Source organism: Streptopelia decaocto (genome assembly GCF_964273445.1).
Source record: "Streptopelia decaocto genome assembly, chromosome: 17".
NCBI lineage: Eukaryota > Metazoa > Chordata > Aves > Columbiformes > Columbidae > Streptopelia > Streptopelia decaocto.
The window spans coordinates 6347282-6361306 of NC_138672.1; the positions used below are offsets into that span (position 1 = coordinate 6347282).

General features: G+C 49.0%; 1 protein-coding gene across 3 annotated transcripts in view; it reads left to right on the forward strand.

Annotated features, from left to right (window-relative positions):
• The first annotated feature begins 2266 nt into the window (after positions 1-2266).
• Positions 2267-14025, forward strand: part of EEIG1 (estrogen-induced osteoclastogenesis regulator 1) — a 37461-nt gene continuing 25702 nt past the window's right edge. For 2 of the 3 annotated variants that reach the window (XM_082067961.1, XM_082067963.1), the window contains exons 1-2: positions 2267-2502; positions 3743-4377. In XM_082067961.1, coding sequence (XP_081924087.1) covers positions 4232-4377 — 146 coding nt within the window. In that variant the 5' untranslated portion in view covers positions 2267-2502; positions 3743-4231. The remainder of the gene's footprint in view (positions 2503-3742; positions 4378-14025) is intronic. The other variant, XM_082067962.1, reaches the window with a different exon arrangement.

Consider the following 14025-nt stretch of genomic DNA (forward strand, 5'->3'; position numbering starts at 1 on the left):
CACATGGCCCCTTAGTGAATGGGTTGGATCTGGATCAGAAAATAATATAAAGCCAGTGGGGAAGTAGATGGACGGAGAGGCCCTACAGTCACAGCCACTCTGTGGTGCCTCCGTGGGGCTTGAACTAACACACCCCCTTTGAGATGCTCAGAGGTGCATGTTTGGAGAAGCACTGTCCCTTTAAAAAATGTGAATTTGGCCAGAAACAATTATGCAGCATAAACACAGAAAAATCAACAGGGTGAATTTTGAACTAATAAAGATTTAATCTCTAAGTCATGAGACCGCGTTTGTTAGGAAAATACACATACCCCTGAGAATTCAGCTACAGTTGCTATATTACACACTGTTCAGCAGCTCACTGGGCATTTTTCCAAATCCATTTATTTTTAACATCAGTCACATTACTGAATTAATTATAAAAACACTGAGATTTTCAAGAGATATTTCTGATAAAACTGCAGAGTAAATATGCGTGAGAACAGCAAGGATTACAATCTCTGTCAACCTTAGCATTTGGGGCTGTTGCTATAAACACAAGAAGTCCTCCGAGGAGGTTATTTATCAGAGTGAATCATACCAGATAACACATGGCCTCCTCCCACACCACAAACAGAGATCGCGTGTCCCTCACCTAGGGATGGAAGTGGCAGATCGACACGTCTGTCAGCAGTACACTCAGGGAATGAGAAGCCTGAGGGACTGGGCTGGATTCTTCAGATGCTTCCAGCATTCAAGCGTCCCAGTTTGACAATTATTAAACATTTAGCAGGCTGAGCTCTTTCCCAATAAACTGAGAAACAGAAAGCAAAAAGCCCAGCCCATCTCTAGCAATGTCTTGAGGCCGTGAAAACACCCAGTATCCATTGATGGAACGATTCAATTCTATCTTTACAAGCAGCCTCCACAAACCCTGCTGTATGGGAAGACTGGTATCCCCTGCACTGATATGAAATGTTTTCCCAGGTCCAAGTCTGTGTATCTGTTTAACTTGGTAAGCAAGAATCACAATGCATTGGCTTGATCCATTTTTTAACTTTTATCCAAGTGTATTGCCATGTGTTTTCCTGGAAGATTTTTTTTTTTAAAGACTCACATTGTGGTAGAAATATTTGATAGCTCTGATATTGTCTGTATAGACGGCAATGATTAAAGGCAAGGAGTCTGGGCATCAAAGCCTGGCAAAGAGAGCGAGGACTCTCAGGCTTTCATCCAGGCTTTGCCAGACATGCAAATCAGCCTTGGGAAAAGTCCCTCCCGTATGAGCCTCAACTTCTCTGCCACAGAGACTCTAAGGCACATCCCTAACTTAAAAAAAAAAAAAACAAAAAAACAAATAGGCAAATCATGTTGATGATTGCAGACTCCTTCAGGACAAGGCGAGACATTTTGTTCTGCTTGCCCTTAAACGATGGAATCCTGCCTAACCAGGGATCCCAGGCACAGCAGAGGACACGCAGCAGCACATAGCAACAGGAGGGAGCCATTTTGATGAAGAGATGTGTTTAACTGGTTGCCACATCTCACACACACACAGACTCCAGCTCCTGGCCCTGCCCGTGGGGGTGTGCGGTGCCAGGGCCTCCATCGTGCTCCAGGACAGCCCGATGCCGCTGGTCAGCCTGACCGCTGTGTGGCACCGAGAGGTGTGGAGTGGGGACAGGGCAGCACTACCACTATGTTTGTGAGGCCTGAGGAGCAGGGTGGCTGCGTGTGGGACATACCTGTCTGAAGGGATGTCACCGGGAGCTGTTTGGACAGGGAAGGCAGCAGGACAAGGACAAGGCAGGGAGCTCTGGCTGTCAAGGGGCAGCACTGAAGACACTGACAGACCACGTCTGCCTGAGGTGCCTCTCCCATCACCTCACCTGAGTGCAGGCTCCAGGGCCCGACGCCTGCCAGCCCGCTCCAGCGCCACACTCCCCAGTGCCACCTCGGGGCTGCTGGACTTGTTCAGGGACTATGGGACACTCTGGGGAGCGAGAAGGCCCGAGGAACCCTCCTCCCCGGCAGCCACTCCCATTACCCTGTTCGTCGAGGTGACACCGGTGCCACCGCAGGGACCCCCCCCCCCATCCCGCCCACCCCCTCAGCCATGGGGGCGGGCCTCACACAAACCGACAGCCTCCACCACCAATCCTCGCGCTTGCCTCCCCGCCCCTTGCCGGAGCAACCAATCAAAGTCTTGTTGTCCTCGGCCCGCCTCCTTGCTGCTTGTCCAATCGAGCGGTGCCGCTCTCGCCTCTCCCGTCCCCCGTCTCCGGGGAGGAGGGCGGCGGGGGAGCGTTACGTAGTGTCGGTTTGGTATTCCCGAAGCGCGGCGGCTGCGTTGCTCTGCCTTGTGCCTGCCTGCGGCGTTGGCGTAGCGGCCGCAGTTGGCGTAGCGCAGACAGAGGTGGCTGTGGCGGGGAGCAGCGGCGGCGGTGGCGGCCGGGAGAGGAGCGGGCAGGAGGTGCGAGCAGGGCCGGGCCGGGCAGGAACCGGGCCGGGACCGGGCCGCAGGTCAGTGGAGGCGGGGCGGGAAGCGAGCTGAAATCTCCCGCAGATCGGCTCGTTATTTTGGGATTGGGAGGGGGGCTGAGACCTGGCTGCAGCTCAGCGCAGCGTTCAGGGGGCCGGAGCGGGGCTGCGGGTCGGTGCAGGGTCCCCGGGGCTCGGAGAGGGGCCGGGACCTGGCTGCAGGTCACTGTGTGGTTCGCAGGGCCGAGAGGCAGGCTGAGACCTGGCCGGCACCGGGTGCACGGCTCAACGAGCGAGCCGAGACCTGAGCGCAGCTCAGTGCACGGCCCAGGTGCGCCAGGGGACGGGCTGGGACCTGCGTGTGGTCCGGAGAGCCCAGACCTGCCCGCGGCTCGGTGCACATCCCGGGGGCTGGAAGGCAGCTGAGACCTGGCTGCAGCTCGGTGCAGGGGCAGAGGGGGCTGGTGGTGGGGAACAGGCGCCAATCTGCCCCCTCTGCCTCTGCGGGGGTGCCCCGGCCCCGGGCAGAACCGGCTGGGTCCCCCCGCTGCTGCCCAAATAGGAGAGGGGCTTCAGCCGCGCAGGCAGCACCAGCTTAGCGTTGGTTTGCGGTCATTAATTCTCAGTATCGGTGAGGTTTGTTTACTGCCCCGTGTTCCTAACCTCGTCCCTTTTAGATGCTAATCAGCTCTTGCCTCCCTGGCTTAGGGTGTTGCATAAATGTGTAATGAAATGTCCATCTCCAGCCCCAAAACGCACGGCTTGGTGTGGAGCTGGTGCTGGGGAAAGGCAGCGTTCTCGGTGGGCCTGGCTGTTGGAAAGCCAGATGACCTGATTCGGTTGTTACACTGTGTAATCTGGAGCAGACTGCTGTTTTCTTTCCTCCATGCTGGTTTCTCCGTTCATAAGATATAGGTGCTAACACTTTGTGCTGGTCAGAAAATCAGAAAATAAACAGATTATTTTTGCATTTCTTGAGACAGCTTTGCTTACTCTTGTTAGACTACATGTTAGACTGGTCCTGCTCTGTAAACTGCCTCTAAAGATGATGGGTGAGAATAGAGCAGATTTGTATTAGCTGTTTTGCAAAACAAATTACGAGGGAGATGACACCAGTGAAGCTTGCTCTAGGCAAAAAGGGGAGAGAGGATGTTGGGGCCAGGCTAATTGGGGCTAAGACTGGTATGAGTCTGGACTGAATAGTACCCATCCAAACAGGTTTTATTGGAGGAGGAGGAGCCCATGACCAGCTGGGACTAATTTACTCATTTCCCTCCCAAAGGCTGACCCGGAGACCTGTATCAAGGAGTTGCACAAGAGGAGGAGAGAAGCTGGAAGCTCTCTGAACGTGCTGCCTGCAGACTTAAGCCTTCTTCAGAGACTCAGGACCACTTCCCACAAGAGATGCTTTCTGGAGGGGTTGTGCTGAAGACAGAGCACTGCAACCTCTAACTGGGACAGCTCCTGCTGGTCTGGAGCTGAGACCGACTTCTCTCCTTCCCTTTTCCCTTGGAGATGTTGCAGAGATTTAATCTGACCTCTTCCTCCTCACCTGAAGCCTGCCGTGGCGATGATCCCACAGCCAGATCCGACCACCAAAGAGAAGAGAATTGTGCATTTGAAGCTGGGCCGTCGTTGTAACTGAACTGGAATCTACTCCCTGCTTGCGCTTGTGGAACGAGTGCTGTTCCTCCGCTTGTCTGTGTGTGTTTTGAGCCGCTCCTCCCTCATCTTGTTTGGAATTCCTGGGCTTTCCACGCTGAATTTGCCCATGGCTTTCCTGATGAAGAAAAAGAAATTCAAATTTCAGACAAGTTTCACTCTAGAAGAGCTGACTGCTGTCCCCTTTGTGAATGGGGTTCTGTTCTGCAAAATCAGGCTGCTGGATGGAGGAGACTTTGCCAGCTTATCTACCAGGTAAGAAGCTGCTTTCAGACTTGCTTCCTGGCTGTGCTTCTTTCCCTGGTTATTTAGCTGAGCGGTTTAGCATATGGCTACCACTTGCCTACCCCTTGATGGGATTTTAATAGTTCTTTTGTAGGGCCCCACATGCCACATCCTTCTCCAGAGCGGAGGAACGACATAGCTGGAGAGCTCTGAACCTGGGTGGTGTTGGCTGATCAGAGCTGGATTGAATTTTTCAGAGATGTGGGGAGGGAGCGGGAGGTCATTCCCCTGAAAGGGACTGGTGTTTCTGGATGAAATCCTCTATTTTTTTTTTTGTTTTATTTCTTCCCCCTCCTTGCCCAGTTTCTCACGCGCTGTTTCAGACCCTGGGCTGTATTGCTTTCATGCATGGCTTGAAACTCAACTCTCTAGAACACTGTATCTAAGCAAATCAACCCTTCCCAAGTTTGCTCTCCCTTTGCTTTGGAATTGCTGTTCTTGCTAAGAGTGGAAGTAGCTTGCTTTGCATTGCAAATTGCTGTGCAAGGGAAAACTGCTGCCTGGAGTCAAAGTTGTTGGTGTTAAAGATGCAGTTTGCCTCCTCGAACTGATGCCATTGCATCTCCCAGTTTGTAGCTGCTGTATGTTCTTTTTTATGTGATCTGTCGGATTGGAATCGTTCTGCTGCATGTCCTATAAGGTTGTTCTGTCATCATGTATTGGCATTTCTCTAAGTCCTTCAGGCAGGTCTGTCCCCATTCCTGCTACTAATTGCTAATAAAAACTTGCTTTGTTTCCAAATATGCACATAGATTATCACCAGCAGTATGCAAACGTGAATTCCGTAACAGCCCAGACTTGCTTTCTTTCTGCCTCAAGATGTGAAGGAAGCCTTCAGTGGCTTTCAAAACTTGTTTGGTTTTGTTTTGTTGTTTTTTTTCTTTCCCGAGAGACTGCTCAGTGTTAAAGGTAGGGGATTAGTTTGTGCTATCTGTTAACTGCTTCGTGCCAGAGCTAAAGCCAGGTTTAGTCTGGTGTTCCTCTTTGTGGTGCTGCACACTGAGCTTTCTCATTTCAGGAGAGAAGATTTTATTGAAAAGGTGCAAAACATTTTTGTCTTGCAAACAGAAGAGGTAGGGCAGTCAAAGCTTGGGTTTCCTTCCAGAGGCACTGTGCAACCTCATCTGAAATCTGTAGAAGCCGTGGGCGTGGAACACCTCCAAAAATGGACTTTGAATTAATTTCTCTTTTGAAGAAAATTTATCAAAAGAGCTTTTCCTTACAGCGTCCTCCCCTGAGGCTAGATCCTTGGGTTTGGTGGAAGCAGCTTATCTGAGGAATTCAAACAGTGTGTGAACTTGGAAAGAAATTAACCCCTCTGCTTCCCGGAGTCCTAATAAAATGAGTTAAACTGGAAGGTGTCTTAGGAAAAGCCTGTGCTGAGAAATGTTGATCTCCCTCTCCTTGTCAACCCTGAAAGCAGCTTCCAGGAGCTATCGCTGGCGTTTGGTGCCGCCAGCGCCCGGGTTGCGCTGGGTTGTTTTCTGAGCTGGCCGGGGTTCAGCGGTTCGCTCAGCGTGGTGCGTTGCAGATGTGTTCCAGCAGCCAAATCATCTGTAATTTAAACCAAACACATACGTTACTCTCAGCCGGCTTGATTGCTTATAAACGAGCCAAGGGGAAGTTGGCTGTTGGGTTTGCCGCTTTCCCCTAACCTGTCTGTGCTTTAACTGGAAGCACATGGAAACCTGTTCCGGCTTGAAAAGTTACGGGTCTCGGTGGTATTGAGTCATTTGACCTTTTCCAAATATTTTCCCCCATTGCAGTTAGAGAAACTTCAGGAGGGATGAGTTTCCAGGAACGGTGAAGAGTTGCTGTGTGGCTCTGCCATGCTTCTCTAGTCATTGCCATGACCTTTTTGATGCTATTTGGATCTGGGGAAAGATTAAAGGGAAGGAGATGCTGTGTCTGTGTTGTGTTGGAAGTCTGGACATTATTTAGGATCTGTGATTGTTTCTCTGAAATCAGCCACTTGCAGAAAACGATTGTGTTTGAGGTTACAGTGTCTGTCAGGTCACCTTATGTGAGCTGCTTGTGTAAAAAAAGTCTGTGTTTGCTCTGCGATCAATTGGGCTTCGTCTGTGGCAATAGGAGATGTGCAGCTATGATCGAGTGGACCTTTAGCTCTCTCTGCCCACGAGTTTTCAGAGAACTGATCTGAACAAGGTGTCCCATGGTTTTTGGAGTCTGTAAACAGAGGAAGGGAGAAGTAGGTGTAGGAACCCCTCATAGGACACACTAAATCATTTTTTTTCCTCAATTAAGTGACCTATGATGTGGAAAGATGAGTGTTGTCTTGAGAAGATAATCTCCAGAGACAGATTTTTTTTTTCACGTTATTTACAGTGGACTTCCTTGGCAGCACAGAGATGGGGATATAATACAATATATCCAATGAGTTGCTGGGTGGCACCGGGTTAATTTGACCTGTGAACGGAGCAGGAGTTGGAGGCCGCGCTGCCAGCTCCGTCAGCCCGGCCCAGTCCCAAGTCCACTTGGGTTGGAGGGACCTGGTGCTGGGGGTCCCGTGGGGCTCACCCTGGACCGGGACCCCCATCCCGGGCTGTGAACCGCTCACACCGCTGCCCGGACTGGGGGGAACCTGTCTGAAATGCATTGAGACTTAACGCTCTTAGGAATTCAAGGCACTCTGGAAAAGGTCCAGGTCCTGTCAGCACATTCAGCTTTGGGGATCTGCCCCTCTTGGGTTTTTGGGGGGTTTTGTTTGTTTGTTGATTGTTTTGGTTTGTTTGTTTGTTTTTCTTGCAGGCACATACCCCTTTTCTACACTTGCTGTGCTCAGGCCTTGCATTAAACCCTGGGTGTTTTAGTGCCTAAAGTTGCAGCTGTAAATTTCCTTTTGTTTGTCCTTTCCCTTCCCTTTGTAAAGTCTCCTTACATTCTGGGGAGGCTTCTGAGGATAAGACTCACCCATTTCAGTTTACAGTGCTCTGCGTGAAAAGCATTTATTGTCTGTGTGTTTATCACCCTGTCTTGGATTACGGAAGTTGCTCTTCTGAAAAAGGGTCTGAGCCAGGTGTAGGCCAGGCAGGTGCTGTATTTCCCCACAGAGAAGTACCGGTATATTCCTTGAATAGAATTAATCCAGATACTTAAATAGCACAACAACCAGTGAATTCAGCTGCCTCCCAAGTATCTTTAAAAATAGCAGGCACAGAGCAGTAGGGATGTATTCATGGCAACCGTTTTTTGTGAAGCAGATGGGCTGCTGTGTTTTGTACCAGTTTGAAGCTTTTTGGGGGTGTGTGTGTGTCTTTGTTCCTAGAGAGATGACATGATAAGCTCATCGGGAGGTTTCGGATCTGGGGATCGGTGCAGGCAAGAGCTTGGATGTCCTAATGAGTGCCTTAATCTACAGGCTGATGTAGCTCATACATGTACATCTTTGGGCATTATGGAAGAGGAAGACCTGATTAAATCCCCTCCATTCTCTGCTTACAGCGTCAGTTAATGTTGAGTGACAGCCAGATGCTCTTTACCTCGGTGCTGATTGATTTCTGGCTGTGTGCTGGTGGTGAGCATTACCAGTGTGTGATGTGAAGTGGAAAGCCAGGTGTTATCCACAGGCTCCTGACACTACATTGTTCTGTTAGCGTGCCAGCAGTTTCACTCTGGTATTTCTGGATTTAAAGGGAGGGATTGTCCTCTGAAAGCCCCTGGCTGACTTGGAGGAGAGACCGTTTTGCATGAGTTGAGCAACTTCGAGGGCATTTCCCACCTTCCTCATTGTCTTCTGAAGGCACCTCAGACCGTGTGTCCTTTGGGACTGTACATTGCCAAGCACATGCAGCATTTCAGCTTGGTTTTCCGCTCCTGCGCAAGTTTGAACAAAGACCATGGTTGGTGTTGTGCAGCTCAGCAGCTGTTTGTGTGCAGGCTCGACCTGGGAAGAGCTGACCCCAGTGGGGTGGTCCGGCCTCTGAGTATTTTGGTGCCGTAAGCCTGAACCGACAATGTTGTTGGCCTTGCAGTTTTTAACTGAGTAAGAGTGAAAGGCCACTTCCTGCGCTGCATATTTGTGTGCGTGTGTAAATCTGCATCCAGAAAGCTGAAGGAAATACTGATATTTGGGGAGGCACCTCATACCAGTAGCTCTGTGTGGACTGAGATCAGCTTTGTGTAAGTGTGGCTTTGTCATCCTTTTGGAGGTACAAGCCTAAAGCTACTTGCTGTCCTCAGCTATGCACTATGCAAAGCATCATTAAGTCTTTTTAATTTCTGTAGGATGTAAAGGGGGAGAAGTGTCACCTTACTAACACATGGCTGGTGATACAGAAACCTTTGTGAAGGGAGGTGCAAGTTGTACCACCTCTGAAATGCAGCTGTGTCTCAGTGGTGATAGCTGGAAATCAACTGATTCACTGTCATCATGTAAATAGTCACTTTGCCTGGGGTTGCAGGATCCTTCAGGTAACTAGGTTCACCACGTTTGGCTCTTCCATACTGGAAAGTTAACTGTTTGGTTAATCAGAGACTTAAGGACTTATTCAGCCTGGTTGAGATCTAAATCTTCACTACCATCTGCCTTAAACCAAAGGTTAGGTAACTAAATAGTTTCTTCTCAAGTCAGCGTCCCCAGGAGGGTAAGAAAATGAGCTGTAGGGCCTCGGTGGCTGAGTTCTGCCTCTTGGTTTGAGCAGGATTGCCAGGGTGTAATACAGGAACAAACCTGCTTGTGGCTCTAAACGGTTCTCCCAGTTCCATATTTTAGGACTATGTACACTTGGCTCTATCCTCTGCTAGAGCATGTGGTGTGAGAACATATTTTAAAAGTGCTTTTGTTGCAAACATGTCTGAAGATGTAGAGCTTCCCTATGTATAAATGTATTCCTAATATACAAATCAAGAGAGCGAGTTTTAATGGTCCGGAGCAGCTTCCCATGCAAACGTCCTTCTTTCCCGGCTGCAGCCATGGGAGGGGGCTGGGGGTGTTAGTGGAAGAGGCATTTGAATGCAGCCTCTAGAAATGATTTGCCATAAAATATAACCTAGTTTAAGATAATATTAAGGCATAGTACCTGCACTACTTGCATTCTGAAACAAATACAGAAAAACTAGAGGCTAAGATGAGTAAAAGGGGTTTTAGTCCACCAACGTAACTAAATGTAGGTGAAAGTCATGAGAGCAGAAGCAGTGGATGAGGTTTAACTTCTGGCAAGTTGAGAGTGTTGGGAAAAAGTGCAGAAGTGATACAGCACCGCAAGGTCCATGCCACAAATCATTTTAAGCTGCACTTTGAATTTGCAGAGCATTTCTTGCACCTTTTCTGGGCTCTGGCTGCTACATCTTCAGGTCTGACCGCAGAGGCTTCGTGCTGCTTGATTTGTTTCGTGCCAAACTTGCCTCTTCCTGCCACCGATCACCGCGTCGGAGCCTGTCACAAGACGAACAGAATGACATTAAAACTTCCCTGCCAGGGGGGCCGTATCCTGTTGAGTAAAGAACAGTGTCTGTTCATGCTCTGGCTCCTGTTCCGCCTGCCGTTGCTCAGGCAGGGGCCGCTTTGTTGACCAGAAGCTGTAATCTCGGGCTCTGTAACCGATACGCTGTGTGTACGGCATCAGCAAATACGTTCAGATACAGCCAGCTTTCAAACTTCTCCCTCATGGCTGATTCTGAGCTGGCGTTGCTTTGACAGCTGACTCTTAGCAACAGCCTTATCTGGGTGACTTGAGCGGCCCTTGGCTCAAAAAATTACTCATTGGAAATTAATGTTCTGCTTTGAGACTGGGGCCATGTAGCCTTTTTGATGTACAGGATGGCAATACTGTCCTCCCTGGCTGAGGACAAGGGGAGGTAGGGGAAAGTGGCCCCCCCACACCCTCTAAGACACATATTTATTTCTGAAATACAAGGGAAAACCTAAATGGCTTCCAGTGTGTTTATTCTTTGTGCTCTTGAGCTGCTGTCAGTGTTGACTCTAGCTTTGTAGCTGCATTTCTGAGGAATTCGTGCATGCCTTCAGGAGCCTGTGGTCTCCCTGCGCAGTTGTTGGTATTTTAATAGGCCAAAAGTTGCCAATGGCAAGTTGTTCTGGTACCAGTTTCTATATAAATGAGGTAGGTACAGATTTATTTCTCATTATTATTTTATTGCAGGAAGTTCCATCTGGTAGCGTTTCGGGAAGGAACCCAGCGAGGAGCGGACGGTGAGCTCCGGCAGCACCCACCTGCGCTGGGCTCCGTCAGGTCTCGTCCGCGCGAGGACAGACGGATGTGGCTCTGCATGTGGCCTCCCTTTTTCAAACAGGATACATTCAGCATCCTCTGTGGGCTGCTGGCTCTGCGCTGGGCCTACAGTCTGCTCTGAAACAGGTCTGGAATTATATTGTAGCTGTGGCTTGTGTAATAGAACAGAAGCCTTTAGCAGTGCCCTGGACCAACAGCTGGGTCTGCTTGTTTCTTGTGTAATAGCCTGTGAGCTCACATCAGTAATCTGTGCTGTAAAGGTGATTATTCCAGGTGTTATTTCAGGTGGCTGGATGTGTTACCCCACCCCAGTACCAGCTGCTTACCCTGCAGGATGAGAGGTTTTGTTGTGTTCTTTTCCTTGCAGTTTATTCATATCGTGCCAAGTGCCCTTGCTGGGAGACACGACACATATCACTGTCGTAACTCCGCACTTGGCATCATGATCTCTGGTACCACACAGCGGGACTCGGCATCTCATTTTAGCGCCTGGGTTTGAAAGGCGCTTCCCACTACACCAACAGTTGTGCCTGTGTTCACTGGATGAACGGCCTTCTTGTTTGGTGTATTTTTAATCTGATGAGCAAGAAAGGGAATTGTTCTGCAGGGTTTGAAATTGCTGATCTTCACGGAGAACGTTTTCGTGAGCTTCTCGTGAGTTTCCCGTGTAGCTCAATTGATAAGGCTGAGATGAGGGGAAGATCAAGGAAATGGGCCGGAATTATGGGGATGAGGAAGAAAATGAAGAGGAAGCACATGGAGTCTAGAGGATTGGGAGGAGGCATGTGTGGAAGAGACAGGATATTCTAGATAAGCAATAGCATATACAGTCTGTATGACGGATGCTTTCCCTGCGGATAGAAAGTAGCTGAGCTGGCAAGAGAGCAGGATTCTGCCTTTCCTTTGACTGAATTTATCATCCTTCATCGGTGAGATGAGGCCTTGAAGGAGGTCCCATGTTGTAGCAGGAGATGGGACTGAAGCTAAAAATACTTCTATGGCAGTCTGCTGTATTCTGAATAAGAAATGAACCCTGTCTGTTCAGCCTGAAAGCACTGACTGTGCTTACAGGGGAGGAAGGAAGATAGTATGTGGATTTACTGTCCTGGCGGGGCTAGAAAGCTGCAGTTCTAATTAGCAATGCAGCTTTAGCGACCTACAGAGACCATCACCCCTGCGTGTGGTTGGTAACCAGCCTGAAATGTGTTTGCCGAAATAAACAACTGAAACTAAAAAACTTAGTTTGGGGATTGCTACTTCCTAGAGCTGCATGTTCCTTCTCTTACCATTCAGTGTACAAAATGGAGAAAATGAAATTTAAGGGTTTTTTTAGTGGCTTTGGGAAATTACCAAGCTTTATGCTCCAGTCTGGCTTTGCCAACGGAAAAGCAGATGAAGCACCTGTAATAGGAAACACTTTGAAAGGGATGTGCCCTCAGGGTTTCATTTTGGGGTAGTCACATACCTCCATTTGTGCTTCCAGAATAAATCTTTAGGAAATGGCTGTGGCAAGATGTTTCACTAATGGATATTGGGTTAATGATCAACAGAGTCTCCCTGAGAGCAGCTGCCACATGAAAGGCCGGTCAGCACACGCCTGCAGTTTTCATTCCTCCCAAAATGCAAGTGGTGAGTGTGAGGAGCATAAAACGGGGAGGTCAGAGTGAACCCCACCAGAGGTTTCCCAGTGCCTTGTTCTGCATCCGGTCACTTTGGATTCCAGCCCTTAAGGGGTGATACTGCTCATCAAAATAAAAATAGAAATGGCCAGGAGAGGGGGAAGGAAAGGCTTGTCTGGGAAACTCAGGTTTAGGGAATTATTTGTTTGCCTGGCCTTGTATCGGACTCTTTCAGGTTTTATCCACGTTTGAAACAGCAAAGGTGAGGTTGGGTGTGGTGTCACGGTTTTCACTGGATTATTGTTTGCATGTATATAGGCTATAGGGAGAGGGTTCCAGCTTGCCCATGTTTTCATCATGCTCTTTGAGTTTCTCCTGATAGTTCCTGTTCTTCCCATCATCGCTGAGGCTGTGCCTGCGTGTCACAGAAATGGGGGAGGAATCTAGGATATTTATAATTCAGCAGTCTTTCCAGATCTCTTAATGCTCCGTTGCCCTGGAACAGAGCAGTAGTTTTAGCGTTCACACTTTGACGTAGACTTGCTCAGCCCCGGCTAGTGCAGAGTCCTGTTTCCAGACTAAGCACTCAAGAGCTAGTCTGCTTGCTCCTGTTGCAGATTAATAATGCAGTAACCCCGCTGTAGGAAAGCACTTTTCCTGGCTTCTGTCAGCGGCCTGCGATGTTTTATCTCCTACTTCAGTAACACCAGGCAATTGCATCTGCATAAATGTTGAATTCCTTTCAAGTACTGCGCTGCTCATCTTCTGCCTGCGGTAGCCTGCAGTGCTCCTTGCCGCAAGGGAAATCCTGTGTTGTGGAGGAGTACAATTCCGATAACTGTTTCTTACATTTGCTGCCTTTCTGATTTGTTGAATGCTCTTGTTTTGCTGTGCTGTGATTAGCTGATCATACTCAGTTTGGTCACTGTTCTCAGTAAGGTCCGTTTCTGCTGTAGGTTTATAGCAATGGCTTTTCCTGCTCTCTGTGCAAGTACGTCTGCTCTTGCAAAACAAATTTGTGTGTTGTCTCCCCTCCAGGAGCGATGCGTACACGACATTTACTCTCAGTAGGGGAGAACCAAGGGAGTTGGTCTGAATACAGCTGGTAGTGACAGCCATGGAGGTAAAAACTCTGATCCTCAGAAACCTGCTCCTGGCTGCTGAGCTGGGGGAGCCCATGTTAACATCTCGTGGGGGCTTAACGAGCACCGACTGCTGTCGCAAAACGCAGAGCGCTCCCATATTCTGCCTTTAAGCAAGATGTAGCTTATGAAATTACCTTTCTCTGATTAGGACAAGTTACATAATGAGATAGTGGTCTCTCTAGAGAACTGCATTTGTCTGGATCTGTGACTCCAGAGGAGCAAAAGCAGCTTTAACTGCTCTCAAACCTCTGTATCTCCCCTTCTCTTGCTGGCTCTGGCACTGCAGCGTTAACAGCGGGTCTGACATGCTCCGGATTTGGGGAAAAAAAAGGAAGGAGAAGTGGGACAGGACTGGAAATTGCAGCCTGTCACCACCAGTGTGGTGATGAGTCAGGGGGCTTTACCCAGCAGCCTGTTTTAATTTGCAAACCTCTTCTGCTAAGGAGCCTTTTTGCTGATAAACCAGTGATAGATACTGATGGAGGTTGAGGGAGAACATGTTTGTACCTTGTCCTTAAAACCGGTGACCTGGTTTGTGCTGCTGAACGGTGCCTGTAGAAAGGAACCATCATAAAACACCTGTATTCATCGTGGAATGAAAACGCTCCTGTTAGCATAGAAAGGGTTTTCTCCTGGGCCATTGTG